The sequence below is a fragment of the Sarcophilus harrisii genome, chromosome 2, assembly GCF_902635505.1.
Source record: "Sarcophilus harrisii chromosome 2, mSarHar1.11, whole genome shotgun sequence".
Classification (NCBI taxonomy): domain Eukaryota; kingdom Metazoa; phylum Chordata; class Mammalia; order Dasyuromorphia; family Dasyuridae; genus Sarcophilus; species Sarcophilus harrisii.
In genome coordinates, this window is record NC_045427.1 from 284,124,128 (window position 1) to 284,148,532 (window position 24,405).

At 33.2% G+C, this 24,405-nt stretch overlaps 1 protein-coding gene across 4 annotated transcripts in view; it reads left to right on the forward strand.

The window, feature by feature from the left end:
• Positions 1–24,405, forward strand: part of PPP4R3A (protein phosphatase 4 regulatory subunit 3A) — a 62,127-nt gene that overhangs the window by 6,639 nt on the left and 31,083 nt on the right. For all 4 annotated transcript variants that reach the window (XM_031952343.1, XM_031952346.1, XM_031952342.1 and 1 more), the window contains exon 2: positions 19,483–19,538. In XM_031952343.1, coding sequence (XP_031808203.1) covers positions 19,483–19,538 — 56 coding nt within the window. The remainder of the gene's footprint in view (positions 1–19,482; positions 19,539–24,405) is intronic.

Below are 24,405 nucleotides of genomic sequence, written 5' to 3' on the forward strand. Positions count from 1 at the left end.
TTTTTAAATGCCCCTCTTGTCACCTCCCTTTCCCTTCCAAAAAAAAAAAAAGATTGGGGAAAAAACACTGAAGAAAAAAGGCAGATAATGAAGTACATGTTAGAAAACATCCAAGAACCAATAGACTATTGAAAAAACTTGTGTATGCACAATACAGTTGAATATAATGACTACCAAAAAAATTGAAAAATTACCTAAATCAAATGGTGAACTTAAGGGATACTTCACAAGATCACAATTTGGGAATTACTGAAATCGCAGAAAAATTAGAAAAAAACATAAATGTTTCCAAGAAAATAGTGTTATAGAACATTTCTCAGGAAAAGCAAAATCATACTGCAAAATAAAACATCAAACAAGGAAAGCCCTAAGATTTAAATGCTAGTTAAACTCCAAAAATAACAATGATAAAGAAAAAACTATTTCCAGCTTCAAGGACAAATATAGAAAAATAACAATTATAGAGGAATTCATGAGATAAGGAATGGTCAGAAAAACTGGAATAAAGTTATATGCAAAAATAAGCCAGAATTACTTGCCCAGCAAAATTTATTTTGCTTTTTAAGGTATGAATTATTAACAATTGAGTATTAAAGTTTTGAAAAGTTTACCCTGAAAAAGGCGACCATAGGGAAATCTTCCAACAGTAAAGCCATCTAAAAAGGAACAAATATTTAAAACCACACTTTTCAAATCAAGACATAAGGTAGTTGCTAATGTTTGAAACCTCAGTATTAGTTTTTTTCCCATCTTTTCATTCCATTGTTCTCTTCTGCTTGTTATTTTTGTTGGTGCAAATTCCAGTCCCTGTTCTTGGTTCTCTCATTCCTGCTTTTGCCCTCCGATACTTTTTTCCTTGTCAGTCTTGATTCCTTGTTTGTTCCATTACTGTTCATGCCGTGCCAGTCCTAAAGTCTAATTTACTTCATTTCTCATACTGTTTACTTTTTTTTTTTTTTTTTTTTTCTGAGGCAATTGGGGTTAAGTGACTTGCCCAGTTACACTGCTAGGAAGTGTTTAGTGTCTGAAGCCAGATTTGAACTAGGTCCTCCTGACTTCAGGGAGGACTTATCCACTGCGCCACCTAGCTGCCCCCTCAGTATTGTTTTGAATAATGTTCCATTGATGGACTTCTAACAAAGGTACTACCCCCAAGTTAGAGAAACCTTGTTAATAAGACTGAAGAAGTTGGTTTAAAATGTTTTTCTTTTTAATGTCAAATAATAAGAAAATGTATGTTCCCTTTCTATAGAATGGTTGAAGAAAAGACAAACCTAACAATTTTATAATGCTAAATAAGAAATGGATTAAGCTCTCCAATAAAAATGAAGAAGTCACAGAATGGATTAAAAAGCAGAATTCAACAATGTATGTGTTCACTGGAAACAGTTAATCCAGAAAATCCGGAATCTGTAAGGAACTGATACATATTTCCATAAGACTAATACACATTCCTCAGTGCTTGCTGGTCTAGGGATGTGACAAGACAATTTTTGAAGATGAAAATACATAATGGTTAACTATATTAAAAAAATTAAATTCTAAGGATCAGAGAGATGCAGTTCTAAATGGCTTTGGAACACTACCTTGCATCCAATATAATAGCAAAGAATGTTTGATTTATTGGGGGTGGTGGGGAAATGGATACTTGCATTGTTGGGCCTGCAAGACTGGCATGGATGTAATGCAGATTTAATATTCAAATATACTTTAAGAATCACAGTTGTTTATTTTGAGCAGTGATTCCATTGATAGGGGTTTATTCTAAAATTATAGAAAAAGAAACAGTTTTCATGTTTTTGGGTATCAAAAAGTTGGAAACATCCTGTATGTTTCCAGTATCAAACTGAGAATAATAGTTGGATTCTTTTTGATATTTTAATGGAATTTCATGATATTAAAACTAAATTAAATGTGAAGCATACCGAGTTATGTAAAGGTACTTCTATAAAGCAGTACATAATGAGGTCATTAGTACTAGAATGTTGTATATGTTGACTATAATTAGGTATATAAAAATAAAATAAAGCTCATGATAAATAGAATTTCAAAAGGATTTAGAAGTAGGGACAATGAATATTGTTTAATTTATTTGGCTCTACTTTGTTTAATAAAGTTTTACCTAAGATAATCCTGATCTTTTCAATTAGATTGTGTCTACATATGACCATATTTTAAAATTAAATATTACTTTGGAATTTTGTATCTTTTTATGGGTATTCTCTCAGCCAATGCATATTGCAACTCATTATGCCTGCTCAGTCTGAATGCCTCCCTTGTCCGGATTTTCCTTTAAATCTTCCGTAGAGCCTTTACCTTATGTGCTGGAGGTTTAGATCTCTTGACACTGCATAGATACCAATGGAGAAAAAGGACTATTATCCTTTTTTACCTGTGTCATAACTTTCTTGTGACATGCTTTCTTATTCTCCAAAGGCTTTTTCACTGTCATGAAAGATGCATGGCATACTCATCAAGGATTTAGACCTGGACCTCAGAAGTTGTCCAATCTAAACTCCTCATTTTGTGGAAGGACTCCCTAGAAGTCATCCAGTCATTTAGATGGATCTCTTTGAAATGTCTGATAAGTGTGCTTCATAATCACTCAAAAGAATTTGGCTTTTTTTATCTAAAAAGCTGTGTAAAGAGTGCAAGTTATCCTGTGATACACACATTTGAATGAACAACCTATCATGCTAAACTCAGATCTTAACTACTGTAAATAAACAGTGAACTAAGTCTAAGAGTTCTACAAGATAAGTAGAATAGGTTAAATTGCCTTTGGGAAATTGTACAACTCTTTTGTTGTGTTCCCCTCATCTTCATGCTTCCGCCTCCCCCTCCCCCCCCACTTCTCCCTGAAACAAAAGGCCATCTTTTTGTACCTTATAGAATTTTCTTCTATTTGCCTTGTTACATTGTGTTCTGTAGTTGACACAGCTAAATTTTTATTCTTTGTATAATTCATATAGAAACCAAGTGATTAAAAACATTTCACATAAGAGATTAGTATATCCCTCAATTAGGGATTGTCCACAGTACCCTACTTCTCTTTTCCCCCCCAAAAACTAAAAATTTGTCAGTCCTGGAAATAGTAGTGTTGTATGTTCATTGAAAAGAGATTTAAGTCTTTTAGATAAAGATCTCAACCTTTGTGAGCACTACTTAATGTATTTTCCTTAACTTTTTATAAGATAATACAGACTTTTTTAAAATTTAGGATTCATCATTCTTTGGCGAGGGGGGTAGTGTTAGATATTTCAAGCCTTTACATTGTCAAAACTCTGTAGACTTATCTGTATGTAGATATTACAGTGAATTCTATATGACATATACAGGTTCAGAAGTGACTTTGGTGTGTTTAAAAGCAATTTTTTTAAAGCTCAAACAAGGGTAAATATGAATAGTAAGAATGGTCATAATGCTAGTTCAATAGAAGACGTTAGGGATTACCTAGTTCAAATTTATTTCAGTTCAGGAAAATATCTAAATTCTTTTCCTCATATTTAGCCTCAGTGTATAGTCATTTTTGGAAATCCAAGAAACAAATAGTTGGAGCTAGTCAGTGGGAGGAGTAAGATGCAAGATGGAATTTTTAAGTTTAAAGGTTTGTAACCTTTAGTGCAGTAGTCTTGCAGATGAGCAATATGAACACTTAACATTTTTACAAATGAGAAAACTGATGCCCACACAAATAAAGTATCAGGTATGTTCATATTACTCTTTTGGAGCTGTTAACTAGAAACTAAGTCTTTTGATTCCCAGGACACATCATGTTATAATACAAAGCCAAACATGAATTATTTTGGGTTAGTACTATTTTGGATTATTTGTGATAATGTTGCCTATAAACTTTTATTTGTTAATAGGGATAATTGATAATTTTATTGTTGTTGGAGGAAAAAATTATTTTTTTTCTGAGGCAATGGAGTTAAATGATGTGCCCAGGATCACACAGCTAGAAAGTGTTAAGTGTCTGAGACCAAATTTGAACTGGGGTCCTCCTGATTTCCGGGATGGTACTTTATCCACTGCCCCACCTAGCTGCCCCAAAATAGTTTTTTAAATTAGTTTTAAATTTTAGCTTTTTATTTTGATAGTCTCCATAAAGTAAAATGAAAATCTTCATATAAATATATTTTATGTATTATATACTTTATATAAATATTTATTTTGAAATATTTGTGTCACTTTGTGGCTATTGGGAATGTTAAGTATTCCATTAAATGGAACATCCAAAACATCAAATCGCATGCTAATGTTTATATCGCTCAGAAAGAGTTTCTCTTCATTAATAGACTTGTTATGGAGTACTAGTGAAGTTATGCATTTTCTGTAACTTAATTAGTGGGTCATCTCACTCAAAACCTATATCTGTCATAGATACTTTTAACTATTTTTTTTTTAAATAGACATCTTTGTGGTAGTCAGATACACCTATGAATTTGTAAAGTGTGAGAGGTAGTCATCTACTTTTGCCCCCTTCTACAAGTAAGCTAATTGATATATGATTATAATTTATAAAAGGAGTAAGGAAAGATGAATTTCACTATATTACACTAAAAAAGCCTTCAGAAAGCATTATAATGCACAATATGCACAATATGGGAAAATGTGAAGTTCCTATTTTGTACTGTTTGAAAGGATTTGAGAACAGATATTCTTATGCTTTGCTTACCTTTTAAGTCTGGGTGTCTCTTACCTACACTGAAAATACAGGGGTTGTTAATGGGTTTGATTTATTGCTTATGAGCATATGAGTTTAACTTGCTTGATTTCTAACATTGGCCTGCTTGTCCTTCTCTAGTCAACTTGGTAGCCCCTGCTATTAAGTACTTAAGTTAATGCTGAAACTTAATTGAAACATCAACCCCTCTACAGCTTCTCTCTTTAAGATCTACCAGCCTCCGGTTTTTTGGTACTTGAAATTACACAAATGTGCTATCATATTACCATTTTATTGGCATCTTATAGTTCCATGTGTTTTCTTTATATTAGCATTAAGATGTGCAGTAAAATTTGTCACGTTATTTGGGGAGATCGGGGAAACACAAGCAGTTATTTTAAGCACCTATTATGTGCCTGGCACTGTGCTTAGGGCTTTACAAATATTTGTAATTCTCATGACACCCTGGGAAATGTTTTATTATCTCAGTTATACATTTGAGGAAGTTGAGGCAGATAGGTTAAATGATCTGCTTGGGGACCAGTAGGGAATATTTGAGGCTTGATTTTAACTCAGATCTTCTTGTTTCGAGGCTCAACAGTTTATTTACTGGGACACCGAGCTACCTAGGCAAAGAATTTGATAGCCTGTTAGATGATAACAATTAACAATAGTAAACTTATCCACCTAATGACCTGTGAATGACTTTTTCCTATTTATTTTACTTTGTCATATTGAGTATTCAGCATCTAGCATAGGGCCATAATTTTGTTGAATACTTTTCAGGAAATAAGTACTTGGTTTTGGGGAAGGTTTTTGTTATCAGATTTCATTTAGAAATGTTATGTAAACCTGCCTTAAGGAAATAGTGATAGTCTAGAAGGGGATTGGCTAAACTTACTGGTCATCTTTGTTTTGTGGAGGACTTTTAAAGAGTTTGAGGGCCATAAATGGGTTGAGGTTTGGTTGATAGAGCTAATTGCCAGGGATTGAAAAGACTAAAAGTTTTGAAAAATAATAAGAATTTTTTTCTGAGCCACCTATTGTTCAATTTTTAAATATTGATATATCTTAAAGTAGGGTACAAAGTACTGGAAAAGAGGAATTCAAAATAGGTACACCACAAATTCATGGTAAATCTTTAACTGCAATATGTCCATTTTTTTTTTTTTAAATTCATTTATTCTTAATTCCCCTTCTTTCATGCAGTTCTAGAAAGAAGTCTCTGCCCTTACAGAACATAAATTTGAGTTGTATGAAAGAGTAGGTTGAGAGTCAGCACTGTGTAATGGAAAGAGTATTGGGTTTGGAATCAAAAGAACCTGGATTAAATTTTTTTCACTTTTTATTTTCACTTACATCACTTTGACTTTGGGCAAGTTATCTCCCTGGCCCTTGCCTATTATCAACTGCAAAAGAGAGAATGTCCCTTTCATCTCCTAATCTGCAATTCTTTATGTAGTGTAATTTGAAAAGGGAGCAAGCTCTAACATTTGGGGCATATGAGGGGAAAATTCATGGAAATTGTGACAAATTTGAATCTCAGGGGACATGAGAAATAATGCATTTTGGGGCTTATGGGAGATATTTTATGTGAATGAATAGAATATCGACTTTGAGGAATAGCTATCCAGTATGACCAGAACATAGGTGGTACTTGAAAGGATTGTTGAGAAATAAGGCTAGAGAAGAGTAGATTAGAAACATTGTGGAGAACCTTAAATGTACTATGTACTATGCTCTCTTGTGTATGCCCATACACAACTGCCTCCATACCTTATTTTGAGATGTGTGTCTGAAATTGAATTCCTCCTACCCATCCAACTTTGTGAGTCCTCTTAAGTCTTCCTCCCAAAAACATTTTATAACTTAATTACTTTTGTTGGTATTTTATTGACTTAATTTTATAACTTTTTCTTCTGAACATTCTCCCCTCACCCACACTCATAAACACACATACTCCTACCTTGTAACAGAGTTTTAAAAATAGAAACAGCAGTTCAAGCAAAACCTTTATATGGCAATATTTACAGTATTGCACACCTGGAGTCACCCAAGGAAATGAGGAAATGAATTAGGTTTTCTTAAATCTCTGTGGCTAAACTTAGTCAAGTATTTCTGATTATATTGATTTATTTTTGTGTTTTTCTAGTTAAATACATTCATGTTGTACAGGTATTAAAAAAAATACAAAATACAAAAAGTACAAAATGAAAAAAACTTTAAAAAGTTAAACATATGTTTTCCCTTTTGCTACTTCCTTGCTGTATGGTGTTTTACGAATATCATTTAATTTGTTCTTTGGTTGCCTAAAAACCATCTAGGTACAAATAAAACAAATGTAAAAATAATTGTTTCTATCCTTATCACAGAGTAGGTAGTTTGGTTTGAGTAATACTTTTGTAATTGTAGTGATTAAAAGTGGAATATAGTATATTCCAGAGATATATATGGTTGACTTTTATTTCAACCCCAAATGTACCCTGTTAACTACATCTGTGGCTGAAACCAATTATTTTTCCCGTCCTCCCATGACAAACTAATATGTAGATAATTCTCCTTGCTTATATGTGAAAGCCATTTTTTCATATTGGCCTTGTCCTGTTAGTATACCAAAAGTTCTATGAAAGATGGCTCATATGTGTTTCATGCAAACATGTATAAGAATCCTGTATCTCCATCGCATTACCTCAAATGGAAGCATATTAATTTTATACTCTCTTAAACATAAAAAAATAAACATAAAAAAAGTAATATAAATCATAAACAAAAACCATTTGTGTCAGTGGATAGAGCACCAGCTCTGAAGTCAGGAGGACCTGAGTTCAAATTTGGTCTTGGACATTCCTAGCTGTATGACCACCCTGGGCAAGTCACTTAACCCCAATTGCCTCAGCAAAATAAATAAATAAAAATTTTTAAAAATCATTTGTGAGGGTTTGGCAATTGTCAATGCTGGAAAAAAAAATTACCCATGCATATATCTTGTAAATAAAAAGCTATATAAATTTTTAAAAAAGCATTTGTGACACAGTATGGATATCAGCCTGTTGTGTACATTTTAGAATGGAGCAGACAAATCTTTGAAGTTTGGTAATGTCCTCGCTTCTGTCTTATCTTTGTTTTATATCTGGTTTCTGATGTCCCCAATGTAAAATTGTTCTCTCAGTAATTGAAGAATTATTAGTACACTGTCGTCTTATGATTCTTGACTTGTCACTTTGTCAAGTTCATCAATGTTTTCATCAAGAAAATGGGACAAACTTTCTATAGGAGTGTTTAGAGTCTCATAACATAAATGTGTTAATGGCCTACCTAGCTGTAGCCTTATAACAGTTGCATCTCCTTTTTGCTAGAGGCAAGAATTTCTTGATTCACTTGCTATGATTGACATACAATTTTTTTTTTGGTCATTTTTCAGCACTCTCATTTCATTTCATTCATGCATTTAGATTTTTTTTTTTTGAATTTAAATACCAAAACAAAGAATATTTACATTCATAGCAGAATATAAGTATAGAATTAATTTTCCATTTCATATCCCTTGGGTATAAGAAATTTTACATATTGCTTTCAAAACTATTCTGCTTGTTTATTTCTGAATAACTTTCTCTTGTTGTGGTGTTCTCTTCTTTAATATAATATAATGGTTCTCTCTGGGAGCAGGTTTCTTGGGGAGATTTTGGGGAGGCAGCCTTAGTTTTATTTAAGAGTACAGCCAAATACAGCCAGGTTAAAAGTTCAGATCTTTTATTGCTTCCTCCAAAATAGCCCGGTTAGTTTTCTTAGAGACCTATCTCTCTGCTTAGTTGCAAGAGCTCTTGCTGCTAATCTTTTACCTCTGCCAGCTTCGACTTCTCTTCTTCCAAAGGTCTCCAGCCAGCACCAAGGTGAAAGTTGGAATGAATCTGACCTCCGAGAGTGGGCTTGTGGTCTTCTGTATCTCCCAGAGTGCTCCTCTCCAATTCCTGGCAATGTTCCGAATTAACTAACTCACCTGAAGCTCTAAGAGCTTCTTTATATATGATCTCCCAAAGGTTGACTCCTCCTCTGAGGGAGGTATTAATGGAGGTGTGAATTCACAAAGTTACAAAATTAACTTTGTGAATCTCCTATAGTTGTGATCTCCAATGAGTACTTAAATATATTAGTGAATTAGAGAATTTGCTAAGTACCATTCTAAATTAGGCAACTGACTTATCACTTTGTAAGGATTCCAACATCTTGTCTTTGTGAATAAAAAATGCTTCAGTAGTCTGTTTCTTTGGGATCACTTGCTACTCTTGTCTTCTTCCTCCATTTCCAACTAAAATCAGAACAGGATCGATATGGGGAAACTTGTAACAAATAAGCACTCAAGCAAAACAAATTCACATCTGTAAAAATGTCTGCATCTAGAGACTATTGCTACACTCTGTCAAGAGGTAGTTGGCATATTTTATCGGACCTTCTCTGAACACACATGCTTGGCTGTTAAGTCGATCAGCATGTTTGCTTGCATATATAAATACTTCTGGGTTTGCTTACTTCATTCTGCCTCAGTTGATAGTAACTAAGATTCTTTCAGTTGTCTCAACATTTTCTTAAAGTAGAATGATCCTATTACATTTATACCACAGTTTTGTTTGTTCAGTCATTTTTCAGATATATTATCTGATGTCCTTTGATTTTAGTTTTTATCTTTTTCTCTTTTTAATCCCCACAATCTTCTCTCCCTTTTTCCCCCCACCCCCAACACAAAACACACACTCTTTTCAAGAACAGAAGCTTGTTTTGATTATTACCACTTCCCTGCTCCTTTTGTTTTCTCTTAAATCACCTCCTACCCCACTTCATTAAATTTGATGGATTTTTACTGAGACACACTATCTCTGTCTACCTTTGGATAATATTATATAAGTCCATCTTGATGCTTGCTCCTTCCCTTCCTACATGTTTGTTTACTCTTAATGGAACTTCAGTTAGGAGAAATAGAATGCTCTACCTTCATCATTTATTTATTTATTTATTTAACATTTGTATTCCTTTTATTCTCCTTTCTTTTTCCTTAAAACTCTGGAATAGAACCAAATCACTGTTGCTACCTTCAGGACTTGTTTTTCTTTTGTAAATCTTTCAATATCTTTTGAAGATAAAAGGTTATGAGAGAAAATTTGCTTATTTTTCCCTATTAATGTGTTTCCTCAAGTTTCTCTAGACACTTCTGTTTTCATTTAAAAGTTTCTAAAGTTGTAAGCCTTTTTCTTTTTCCTTTTTGGAATATCAAATTCCAAAATTTCTTTTTAGTAAATGCTTCCAGTTTTTGTGTAGTAATGACAGAACTGCTGCTTTCTAAGTGCTTATAGTTTTTCTTTGATAAGGGAACTCTAGATTTTGGCTTTGTCATTTATGGATCTTATCTTTTTTGTGTTTTGTGATCAGTGGTTTCTGTCTTGTCTTTGTTCTATAATGGTTCCAGACAGTTTTCATTTACGTTTTTCTTGAAATATAACTTTTTTAGGCTTTTAAGAATCATGATTTTTGAGGTAGTTTGAATCTTAAAATATTTCTCTTTGACTTTTCTTGGTTGGTTTTAATAGGTGATTTTTTTTTTTCCTTCTGTTCAAACTTAATTTTGTTGTAATATCTTTCTGTCTTGTAATTTTTTTGTTGGTCGTGCTTTTTCTTTTAAGTTTTTACAGAGTCATTTATTTACTTTTTTCTCTTCTAATCTGACTTTACTGGGAGATTACTTTACTGACTTACTCCTCTTTCTAGATTTAATTTCCTTATTTGAGGCTTTAAGCTAGGTCCAAGTTCAGCATCCTGTTGAAGTTTTAGTCAGGGGGTCAGCACTGATTGGATCTCACCTTGTCTGGATTCCTATACTGATTTCCCTTTCCCGTCTTCCTCTTCCCCTTACCTTTAACTTTGATGTTTAGAGATACTCAAGACCTTATAACATTTCATGGTAGAATACAAGAGATGTTGGAGCTCTGTTGACAGAATCTGTCTTACTATGCTTCTGTTCCCTGAGAGCCCTGGTGGGAAATTCGCGCTCTACTCTTCTGGTCCTTCTCTGGACCTCCTGTTAGACCATAGGATTGTTTGCAATGAAGATGATTTTTTTGCTAATAGCCCATATTGCCTGTGCATTTCTGACTAGCTTTTTGGTATAGTTTATGAATGGAAGAAGTCAATTATCCTTTTCTCATATCATTAGTCAATTAGGAATTTCAGATTTTTGAAGCAGATATAGGAGGCTATGCTTGTCTTAGTCCAGGTAGTTAAAATAGAAAATAGAAAAACTGATTTCTACTTATGAAATATTGGGAATGAACTTTTCCAGTAGTGACATTTACCATTGAAGAAGTTTCTTAGCTCAGGTTTAAGTATTTTCTCTATTTTGGGGTCATCTGCTCTTTTTTTTTTTTCTCAACACCATGTCTAATACTTGAGATAGTGCTCCAAAATGACTTCCAAATTCCTACAACATTTTTATAAGCAGTGAAGAAAAGAGTCTCTCCTTATTGAATAATTCACTTCCTTGCACAATTGAAAATTTCAAGCAGGCTGCTCAGCTACTTATATACCATTTTGTTTTTATCTATTACTATTTCCAGGATAAGTGCTGGTGGCAGCAGGAGGGGGGGAGGGCAGACTTCAGGGTAGTATCAGTGAATCAATTTTAAAATTTTTTATTGGCATAACAAGTCAGTTAAATTCATGTATAATAATTTGCTTTTCTCCAGTCAGTGGGTACCCAACTTGTTTCTTCTACTTTGATACAACCACCACCCCACCACCCCCAGAAAAAATACTGCCATGAACATTTTGTGTGTGTGTGTGTGTATAATATATATTTTTACAAATAATTTATATATATATATATAATTTTTTGTTTTTCAAAACATATGCATGGGCAATTCTTTAACATTAGCCCTTGTATAACCCTGTTTTGAAATTTCCCCCCTTTCCCTCACACCCTCCCCTAAATGGCAAGTATTTAGTATATTTTTTAATCCACAAGTCAATGGAATCTCCAAGTGGGAAGGTATGGATGCTTTAGTTATTTTCTTTACATGAATATGTAAATCAGTTTTCAGAATGGTTGGACCAGTTTATAGTTCCAGCAGTATATTTATGTGTTTCTCTTCCCTTCTCTTCCCACATCAATTTTATTTTATTTTATTTTATTTTTAATCATCTTTGCCCCTTTTTGGATATAGGGTGAATGAAACTTCAAAGTTATTAATAATGTGCACTTTTCTTTGAAATTGTCTTTTGGTTTTTTTACATAATCATAGTTTTCCCCAAGATCCTTTATATCCTAAGATTTATCCCAAATAAATTACAAAATATGTGCAGTGTACAACATTGGTGGAATGATTTGGGGAATGTTCTTCTCATATGCCTTCCTTCCATCTCTCATTAGTCATTTGTGGCTTTCTTTCATAAGGTAAGTGTGTATCTCCTTTTCATATCTTTGACCATTTATCTACTTGAAAATAACTTAATTTTATATATTAATTTCTTGTATATCTTACATATCAAATGCTTATCAAGGATAGTTGATGTGATTTGCGTTCTTATCGTAGTGTTTTATTTGTCATTGCATCTTTTTTATGGCTTTAGGTTTTAAGTAGAGAACTGAGACGTTCCTTTTTTGTTTTCTTATTGAAAATAACTATTGCTGTTCTCTTGCTAGTAATTTGATTATAATAGATTTCTATAATTATAAAATAAAGTCTTTACATATAAGGTATTTCAGGTAATTAAAACTTATTCTTTCTGTGCAAAGAGCTTTTAAAAAATTTCAAGATTCTGATTGAAGTTTTTCTAATATGTCCAAAACCTGTATGTTTTGTGTATCATTTTGAATCTAATAACATATTGATAGGCCATCTACTTTATTTCTTTTGGTGTCTCTGTCACCATTTTTTCCCAATGTGTCCAAGACACATACTATCTGCTTTCAGCTTGCAGGAAAAGGGATAACAATGGGAGGATGGAGGTGAAGAGAAATTGTTAAGTAATTCAAGTTCAATAGAAGGCTGCAGACTTCATCCCAGTAGAAAAAAGGAAAAAGCGGAGGAGAGAAATTAATTTTTTTTCCCCCTTTATCATTTTCCACAGAGGCTTCCAAAATGGTCAAATGATTTTCTGCCACCTTTAAATCTCTGAAACTATCTGGAAGAAACATAGCTCTTAAACACAGAACAGTTATAGCTGGGTCTTTTTGTAGCTTTGACAAAAGTCATGGAGCCATGAATATGCTGGACAAATAGGATCTATCCTTGTGATAAGGATCCATAAGGGAAAAAAAAAGAAAACCAAAATCTGTTACCTTGAGAAACTACTAATGTATTTATAGATAATATAGGCAAAGGCTTTCATAGGCCTATTTAACTGCATAAGTTCTTTCAAAATGGTCATGGTTTTCTTTTCCAATAATCTTGATATATAATACCACTAGACAATTTCAAAACAGCTGCAAAAAGGATAGGCAATTCAAGATTAATTGCTATTAGTCCTTTGACATCCAGGAAGCTGAAAATGGAACATCAGTAACTTTTTGAAGCAGCTGTTAAGTGAAGTGTGTATGTCTTTTGTGGAAATTCAACTCCATGTGACACATAGTTTTAGGTTTTATCCCTCAAATTGCTGACCCTTGCTTTATAGCAGATGTAAGAATGATAAATAAAGAATCTAAATTGACTACTCTAGGACAACTATACTTTTAACTTTTTAAATAGTTTGACTAAAGTTTTTTATTTCCTTCTCTGCTTGACTAAACTTTTGGAAGACAGGTCATTTCTTAAATAGGTAGTCCCCAACTAATCAGCTGTACTACAAAAGTTTCTAAATTGGAATATTGAGATGAGTCTACATTCTAACGAAACTGAAATACCATGTACTTGCAGTTGAAAGCTGAGAAAGACAATGTTGTTGCATGCAACAACAAATTAAAAATGAAACAGAAAACATTATTGAATATTTTTTTCTCCCATCTCAAAGAGCTAGTTGAAGTTTTGTGATGGGAGTCTAGACTTTCAAGGATTTTAAAAAATTAATACTGGTTCATTATGTCTTATTTAGAAATATAAGGCTTTCCTTTTCTTATATTACAAGTACCTTAAACAGTTGTGATCATGGGTTTAGAACTGAAAGAGACCTTAGAGGTCATCAAGTCTAAACATCCTCATCTAAAGGATAAGGAAACTGAGGTTTCCATGACTTGTCCATGGTTGTCTAATTAGTAATCACCAAACTGGATTTAAACCAAGGCTAGTACACAATTCTATGCTGCCTCATGATTAGTTATTTGGGGGATAGAGGACAGTCTCAAAGCTTCTGAGTAGAAATTTTAGAGGAAAAAGAGAAAGTAGATGTCTTTACTTTCACTTATATGATCATCAAAAAACCAAAAAATGCAAAATGGAGAGAACACAGGATATATTTGCCCTCTTAATAGGTAGAAAAAGACTGAATCAGCTTTTCTCCATGTGATTTTGTTTGTCTGCTAAGGCAATTGGTTAAGTGATTTGCCCAGGGGCACGTAGCTAAAAAGTGTTAAGTGTCACAGGTCAGATTATCTACTTCTTGCCATTCCAGTTCCCTATAAATCTCAGCTCAAGTGCCACCCTCTAAAATTCTAAGGATCTTTCTTGATGTTTCCCAGTTGTTATTGCCTCTTCTCCCATCATTTTATGTCTTCAGCATGGTGTCTTGAGCATAGTGCTACACACAAACGCACGCACACACACACACACACACACGCACGCGCACATTCTTCTGTGGCTTTGGACTTCAATTTCCCCATCTATAGTTCTTGCCTGTTTTGAGACCGTGATTCTATCTTTTGTTAGAATTCTGTTTAAAGCAGGTAAAATATTGTACTTCTAGAAAGTAAATGACATAAGAAGCCTGTGCTTATTAAACTGTCTCTCCTCCCACCTTCCACCTAGTGCCTCGGAGTGCTTAGCTTATGCTTGGTGCTTAATAAATGTTTGTTGACAATCAGTAGGTGTAAATTAAAATGCTGGCACAGAGAGATTGAAAAGGGTATATAGAAAAAACAACTTTTTGTGGAAAACTTATTCTTTGGAATGAATCATATAAAAATAAGTTAGATACTATGCCAGTCTAGTTTGTCTGAAAATATGATACCATTTTTCTCCTCAAAATCAAGGGTGACAATTTTAATTTAGTATGATTCAACATTAACTCCCAATACAGGGAATTTTGTAAAACTGTATATACTGATTTTGGTGATGTTGAATACTTAAGATTTCAAGGAAGAATTTCTCTTTCAGCTTTTCATCAATTTCAAATGCCTCTAATTTTCAATGCACTATGCCAATGACTTAACTTTTATAAATTTTATAAGTTTTATAAATTTATCGAGTCTGTGTTGAAATTGATCTTCTACCCTAGATAGTTGTACTCTATAAAACATAGAAATTTTCCATGTTCAGAGATTAATTTGTACTGAACCTGGAGGGTAATTCTAAGTATCAATAGAAATTATCCTGGCAATATACATTTATCTATATATAAATTGTGTTTAAAACAATTCTATTTGTTTTAAACTCTTCCCTACACACACACACACACACACACACACACACGCGCGCGTGCTCGCGCGCGCATCCTTTTGAGAAAATAGTAAATACAGGTCATTTACAATATATATACTATAAAGAGAAAGCAAAAACAGGGAATCGGGAAAAGCCTCTTGAAAGATATGACATTAAGTTTAATATTGAAGGTAGCTAGGAGGATCAAGAGTTTGAGAAAAGGAGAAGGGATTTCATAAATGGGGGGAGATAGCTTGTGCAAAATATAGAGATAGAAACATTTTGTTGGGGATGGGCCAATAACGTACATTCAGTTCCAAGATATAACTTGGAACCAAATTGTGAAGGACTTTAAGTGCCAAAAGAGTTTAATTTTATCTTAAAGCCTATGAGAAGCTTCTTGAAAAGGGGGAATGACATTGTTAGATCTGTGTTTTAGGCATAGAATGGAATTTATGAGAGAGAGTGAATGAAATGATGCCAGTTTGAAGACTATTGCAATAACACGGGCAAAATATGAGGAGGCCACAGATCCCTTAGTGACCATAAGGACAATAGGGAAGGGGAGAGAGGGGGAGTGAGGAAGGAGAAGAGAATTGTATCCTGTCTGCTTATGTGCCTGATAGGGTGTTTGTATACACTTTGCAAGAAAGGATCTCATTTGATCCTCACAACAACTTTGCAAGTAAGTATATTATTATCCTAATTTTATATATCAGGAAACTAAGGCAGATGGAGGTTAAATGACTTGCTTAGGTAGTTACATATCTAGTGAATGTCTAATTCAAGGTTTATTAGTGTAATCTGTCCACTGCGGGGAAGATGATGTTGAAAGAGTAGAATAGAAAAGAATTTGCAACTGATTGGATGTGAAAGATTTTAAGGTCTCTTTCATTCTGTGTACCTGAAACAACAGTGTTCCCATTAAAAATAGGAGTGGGCCAGTTAGGGGAAAAGTGTTCAATAGATTGTTGAAATAAATAAATCTGGAGCCCAGGAAAGAAGAGGGTCGCAGATGTGTAGATTTAGACGTCTTTATAGAAATAATTGTTAAATACATAAAAGCTAATAAAATTGACAAGAGACCAGAAACCCAGTAGACTGTTTAGAAGGACAAAAGATGTTAAAGAATCAATGTCAGAATGCTGAGAAGGGTAAGAAAAGAGCCGTTTGATTTATCAATAAAGAAATTATAGGTGAGGATTTGTTTCCTTATCCTCCCCCCTCCAAACAGTTATTGTTTTGAAGTGTATTTGTTTTATAAATATTTTTTTCAGCTCCAAATTCTCTTTACCTTATTTCCCCTTACCCCACTGAGAAAGCAAAACAACCCCCCCCCCCACTACCATTAAAAACATGTTAGTAAAGCAAAAAAAAAAAGATTACTGTATTAGCTATGTCCATATAGATATACACTTACAAGTATATGTATACATACATGCATGTGTGCCTCAAGTGGTAGATAGTATGTTGTCTCCTTTGAATTTTGTTTCCCTTTACACTAAGTGTTTCAAAGTAGTTGATATTTACATTATTGTTGTTAAATATAAGTGGTTCAGCTTTTGCTCACTTCATTTTATATCAATTCATATAAATATTCCAAGGTTTCTCTGAAACTACCACCTTCATCGTATATTCCATATGTGATTTGTTTCAATTTTGTACTACCATGAAAGGAGCTAGTATAAATATTTTTATATCCATGAGTCCTTATCTTCCTTCCTTCCTTCCTTCCTTCCTTCCTTCCTTCCTTCCTTCCTTCCATCCATCCATCCATCAAAGGCTATATTCATGGTTTTATCCTCCACATTTGAGGGGGGCATAGTTTCATATTTTTCATCTGGCTAGATCAGTTCACAGCTTCACCAGCAATATATTAATGCACGTGTTTTAGTAGCTTCTTCCATATCTTTTATTTTTCCTTTTTTTGGATCAATTTTACTAATCTAATGCATATATATGCTATATCAGAGTTCACTTTATATTTAAGTTTTAGTGATGTAAAGATTTGGGGGGGGCATGGTAATTTATAGCATAGAGTTCTTCCTCTGAAAACTTAGGCATGATTAATTATAAGGGGAAAACTTTACATCATATAATAGTATGGTTGTCCAAAAATGGAATGGAGTGCCTTGGGAAATAGATTTCCCTTTCATCAGATGTCTTCAAACAAGAGTCTGAACTACTTGTTACAGCAAAGTAAATATTGGACTAGATGGTCAGTGAGGTTTCTTCTTTTTCTTACTTTGGAGAACAGTTTCAGATTGATTCTGCTTAAAATCTACTTTTTAACAGGTTCAGAAGTTAGTAAGTGATGAAATGGAAGCAACCAATATAGGCATATTATTTCTAATTTCGATGTTTAAGAGAGGAAAGAAATTGGTTAGTACCTTAAGCTGATGACAGCCAAGTGAATAGTTTTTTTCAGAGGAGGTGAAATTGCTGAATGACTGTGATAGATGAGAGTGTCAATGAGGAGTGAGAAACATGTCTATCCCTCATTTTTAGCCTGTTAGCAATGTGGGGCATGACAGTAATGGAGAGGATGACCAGAGATGCAATCTTTTGGGTGAAGACAGATTTTCTTGATTTTTAGATATATAAGGAAGATGAAGGCAAGAGGCATGCCATGAAGGGCAGTTTATTACCAATAGAAACATGATTCCAAAGGACACAATGAAAAGGAAAGAATAAATTGGAGTAGAGACATTTAAGATAGGGATAGGGAGGGGTGGTATGGTAAAAGAATGCTAGGCATAGAGTCCAGGAAATGATCATTTTGTACATTTTGTAGCCTAAAGACTTAATATATTTATAAGACTTAAAGACATTTTGTAGCCTCAAGACTCAGAATCACATCTTTTCTAGTAGCAATGGTAATTATGTACTGAAAAAAGTTGTCAAAAAGGGATGGGAGTTGGGGAGATATTGTGGTAAAGGGTATATGGCAAGATGTTGGCTGGGCTTTGGTAGCCTAGTGAAGGACTAGAAAAAGGATAGACATTTAAGATGAAGTTTAATCTGGGAGTTAGGTAGAGGGTTCAAAATGTGTTTTCATGCACATACTCAGTAGCTAAGTTACCCACCTTTTGCAGTCTCCTTTTCCATTCCTGGAATGAAAAAAAATTTGCTCTACCTGCCAAATGGTTCTTTCCTTCAAAAATGAAATTAATAGTTCAGGTTCTTCTTCCCCAAAACCTTACTGATTCCCTCCATTGAAAATGTTTTCTTCCTCTTAAGTTTTAGTATGTAGTCATACTTAATATGGATTTTGTATCTCTTAATAGACTGTAGGCTTTATCAACTTCATATATTCATCTTTTAGCATGTCTTTTATACAATTGATACTCAACACATATCTGTTTGAATAGTATTGTCATACTCTTGGTACCTGAGATGCTAGCTATGACCAAATCTATTCTCTCCTGAATGTCAGAATGTGAAAAGGAAGCAGTAAGTTAGGAAGATCTATTAGTATATATTCTTTCCCATTGCTGTGCCAAATCTCTGTATGCTTTGTTAAAAGTAAGGTGAGATAAAATTAGAGGCAGTCTTTTATTTAGGTGGTAATGACCAAATCTTTGCAGTCACTTTGTTCTTAATACAATGCTGGGCTTTAGATATCTTCAGCCCTCTTAGGGTATGGTATAAAGTATACTTCACTCCTCCCATCGGGCAGTTGTTGCTGGCTACTGCTTCAAAGCTTTATAGAGAACCAAAATGCAACCAATTTCTATTTTCTTTGGCTAAATCATGGTCTAGGATAGAGATTTCTATTGTGTATACCATATTAAATGATCTTGGAGCCTTTTAGATTTTAGTCCAATTCATATTTTTTCTGTCTTAAGAGCTTTATTATAATTCAAGAAAAAATGCCATTTACAAAATACATTACTCATACAAATCCTAGTAAGTAGGTAACAGAAGTATTATTTCTTTCAGAAGAGAAAAGAAGCTCTCAAGAGAGTTTAGGTACACCTAGCCATGTCTACATAGTTTTAGAGCCAGAATATAAATCACTTTAAAAAAGGAATTTCAAATATGTATTTTTAAGGTCACACATTAACATTTAATCATATAAATCTCGTAAAGTGGACATTTAGCTTCTTTTTCTCATTTTTGTGTTGTGTTATGTAAATTTCTAAAAATTGAACATAAATTATGAAGCATGATCAACTTATGATGACTTTAAAATTATTACAATTGAAGAAAAAGTGAACTGCATTTTTAAATTTTTGCTTTCTTCTTTTACTTTAGGTTCTCTACTTTTGGAGTCCAAAATTAATCCTAACACTGCATACCAGAAGCAGCAGGTAATATTTGAAATTCATTTTCTTTTTCCTATTTGTTGTCATGAAATAATTTTAAAAGTAATGTCACTGTCTTGCCTTTGCATAATGGACACATTTATGATTTCTAAATATAGAAAGAATTTCTGTTTAACATTTGTAGCATATAGATTTACCATATAAGATTAAAAATGATCTCCAAATTTGGATGAACTAATCTTATGGATTTTCCCCTAAAGTCTTGTTCTTTGATTCCTTTTGGTGTGGTAATGACTCTGGTTCTCTTGAGGTCCATGACAAATTCTGGAAGTCCTACTAAGCTAAAGATTTTGAATATGGTCCAGTGGTTTGTATGCCAGTATGACACCCATTCTATTCAAATTAAAAGGATCTTAGCCACCTGCCAAGTGGCTATCTTAGTTTTAATAAAACACTTATAGTAGAGAAAAGCACCCATCCCAAGAGAATCATGGATCTTTGAACTATTTAAAATAATATTGAAGATACATTGTCTTCACTGGGTCTAGATTCTAAGTGGGTGCAACCATTAAGCAAAAGGGATGATGAAGCACCTACTGAAGGGTTTATCATTAGTGTCAACTACTCAGAGATTGAATTTGGACCTCCCTTTTAGTACCTCCTTGAAACAGGAGATTTGAAAATGCTGTGTTCCAGAGCACAAAAGGTCTAGAATCCATATATGCTATAGGTAGAAATCAAAACTTAAATTTTTGCATGAAGAAATTCAAATTGATCCAAATGCAGATTGATAACCATATAAATTATAGAATGTTGCAGCCCTTGATTGCCTCTGTTACAGCAGTGTAAATTCGTTGAACTAGTTGTCAATTTGAGTAGGAAATTGCACCTCTTCTACATAAATGCAGTTACTATAATCAAATAGTGTTGAAGTATATTGTGTGCATTCATCAACCTGGGTATCCTACAAAGTCAGTGAAATAGGTTTTGTTTTTATTTTATTTTGTCAATTAAATGAAAATTGTTCTTTGCCCAATTGAAAAAAAAAATTAAAAATGCCTTTGTAGAAAATATGCATAGTTTAAAAAAAATTCTTGTATTAATCATGCCACAAAAGTACTTCTTGCTCTGTTTCTTGACTTTTACCTCTATTTGTACTTTGAAGAATTGGGGGGGAAAAAATCAACATTTTGGTAAAATGAAATAGAGGATAAATAACAAAAATTACAGTTTTTCTCTGAATCAAATATAATGTCAGTACTATCATTTGTCTTAATTTTAATTCCTAAAAGGGCACAAAAATGCTATCCATCTCCAAATAGAGGTGACAAAGTCAAGGAACAGAGCAAGAAATACTTTTTGGCCATGGTTAATGCAAGAATTTGGTATTGATACCAGACTATGAAGAATGAAAAAAAGCATCAACATTTTGGTAAAATGAAATAGAAAGGATGCACTCTGTTATACATGATTGTCATAATTTCTTCTACCTTAGTGCATTCTTGTAAGCTATATACCCATAATTAGAACTCATAGTTTCTTCTTGTCTCTACCTATTTTTTTAAGGCTTGATTCAGTGCCACATCATTCATGATGACTTTCTAATTGCATTCTTTATTTTTTTTTTTTAAAGACTTTGAATCTCTTTTGAACACATAGTAATTTGTATTATACATCTTCAAATATTTTATCTATTTTTCCTCTCTCCGATTCTGCTTTTCCCCCCCTCACCCCTCTTATACTGGAAACTCTTTTTTTATTTTTGTATTCCTGACAACTGACAGCCAGAATTGTTAAATGTTTCAGTTGAATCAAAACAATCTTGTTAGTGGTATTCATGTTTTAAATGTGGATTGAGGCATATTGATCATGACTTGTTGACATTATGTAACAAAGCAATAGAAAAGATGGCATTGCAATTCTGGTTTTAGTTGGATGGTATCTTTGTTCCTTCAGCATGAAGTGTTGCCTAAATTTTTTTCTTTGGGTAATTAAATGAACTTCTATCTGTAGTTAGTAAAAATCTCTGGCCCTGAATATGGATCACAACATAGTATTTTCACCTTTTGTTATTTGCTTATTTCTTTTTTCTTTCCATTTTTTTCCCTTTTTGATCCGATTTTTCTTGTACAGCATGATAAATGGAAATCTGTTTAGAGGAATTGCTTTAACCTATATTGAATTACTATCTAGGGGAGGAAGAAAAATTTGGAATGCAGGGTTTTGCAGGGATGAATGAAAACTATCTTTGCATATATTTTGAAAATAAAAAAAACTTGTTAAAAATGTGTGTTTACTAATGGTATCTGGGTTAAAGTGCAGTTTAGTGACCACCATTATTATTAGTATGCTTCTTCCCATATCCCCTCCAAAAATTTAATTTTTTGGTTATCTTTGTCAATCCTATGAGTTTTGAGTTGAAAACTTCATTTATTTTAATTTGTATTTCTTTTGTGAGCAACCTGGAGTATTATTTTATGGTTGTTGATAGTGTGTTCCTTTTTTGAAAATGTATTTTAAGTTCTTATTTATTGAAATAACTATTGTATCAGTTCTTCATATATCTTGTATATCAAGCCTTTATTAAAGATACTTGATAGGAAAATTTTGCATCCCCCTCTTTCACTCATAGTGATTTCATCTTTTTCTTATATGACATAATTTCCAAATCCCTTATCAAACTAGTATTTCACTTATTAGGGTTGTTCTTATAAATTATATCTAGAACTGATCATAATACTCCAAGCTGTGATCTGATTGGCAGAATTCAGTAGAGATCGTATTGCTATCTCAAAATTTTTTTTTTTCATAGCTTTTTATTTACAAGTTATATATATATGGGTAATTTTACAGCATTGACAGTTGCCAAACCTTTTGTTCCAATTTTTCCCCTCCCTTCCCCCACCCCCTCTCCTAGATGGCTATCTCAAAATTTTTAATATGGTCTGATATTGAACACTTTAGTAGCCATGTTTGCTGGCTAATATTAACCTTGTAGTGACAAGGAACTGGATGCCCATAGTGAAGAAACCTTTATTATGTCATTTTCATAGTAAACATTTTATTTACCCAGTTAATTACATTACTTTAAATTTTGTGAATTTAGACTTGATTTTGTTCAATTCCAGAGTTTAAAAAACTTCAGTTTGATAGTCCTCCTAACTTTGTGGCATCTGTAGATTTGAAAAGAATGCATAGTGTCTTTGTTGAAGGCATTATTTCTTTAAATGGTTAAATAAGATGGATCTTAAGTTAGTGGTCTTTTGGTACCCGACTCCCTCCAATCTTGGGCATAGTTTTTCAATCAGCTTCTTACCTACCTATCAGTAATATAGCCCATATTGCTTTATCTTGGGGAAGTTCACAAGAGTGTTTTATTTTTCCAAATACACATAGGAAAGGTAGTTTTCAGCATTCAGTTTTGTAAGATTTTGTGGGGGGTTTTGGTATTTTTTTTTTTTTTTTTGCTCTCTTAACTTTCCCCTCCCCAGATAGCACGCAATCTGATGTACACATGTATAATACTTTTAAACATTCCCATGTTTGACTTATTGTGCAAGAAAAATCAGAACAAAAGGGACAACCATGTAAAGGAAAAAGCAAACAAAAAAAGGTGAAAATACTATGCTTCAATTCCACATTTTCCCCATTGTTCTCTCTCTGGATTCACAAGGCATATTCCATTCCTCTGTTAGAATTGCCTTCAATCACCTTATTGTTAAGAAGAGCTAAGTTCATGAACATAGTTGATCATCACATAATCTTGTTACTATATACAGTGTTCTCCTAGTTCTGTTCATTTCATTCAGCATTAGTTCATGTTTTTCCAGACTTTTCTGAAATCAATCTCATTTCTTGTAGAATAATATCCAATATCTAATGACAGTAATAGAATAATTAATAATAATAACTGATTCAGCCTTTGTTCCACTTAGGGGCATTCAGTTCCTTGCCCCACTACAAAACGAATATTTTTGCACATGTCGGTCCTTTTCTCTCTTTTTTTAATGATCTCTTTGGGATACAGACCCACAATTTTGTGGCCCTTTGGGCACAGTTCCAAATCGCTCTCCAGAAGGGTTGGATCAGTTCACAACTTCACCAACAATGCATTAGTCTCTCAGTTTTCCCACATTACCTTCAACATTCATCATTATCTTTTCCTGTCATCTTAGCCAATCTGAGATAGTGGTACCTCAGAGTTGTCTTTATTTCTCTAATCAATAGTGAATTTCTCTAATAGGGATTTAGAACATTTTTTCACATGACTAGAAATGGCTTTTTTTTTTCTTTTTCTGAACATTGTTCATATTCTTTCACCGTTTATCAATAGGAGAATGACTTATATTCCTATAAATTTGACTCCATTCTCTATTTTAGAGATGAAGCCTTTATCAGAAGTGCTGGCTGTAAAAATTGTTTCCCAGCTTTTTGCTCTCATGGGGGAGTTCTCCAAAGAGAAATGTCACAAGACTAATTGCATAGTATATAGGAAATAGCTGTATGATGAGGAATGAGGAGATCTAAAGTTTTATTCCACGTTAACTAGCATCCCAACCTTTGGCAAATTACTTCATTTCTTTGCATCTCTTCTCATCTATAAAATTAATGAAATAATCTGAACAGAAATATTGACATGCATTAGAGGAGCAAGGAAGAAACTTACTTTTCCGATCATGACCTTGAACAAAGAGATGGAGATCACAGAAAGTTAAAATGAACGATTTTGATATTTTAAAATTAAAAGATTTTGCACAAAACCAATGCAGTTAAAATTAAAATGTAACTGAGAAAAATCTTTGCAGCAAATTTCTCTGATAAAGTCCTCATATGCAAGCTATAGCTATAAGCAACTGATTTAAATTTGTAAGGTAAATGGCCATTCCTTAATAAATGATAGGAAGGATATGAA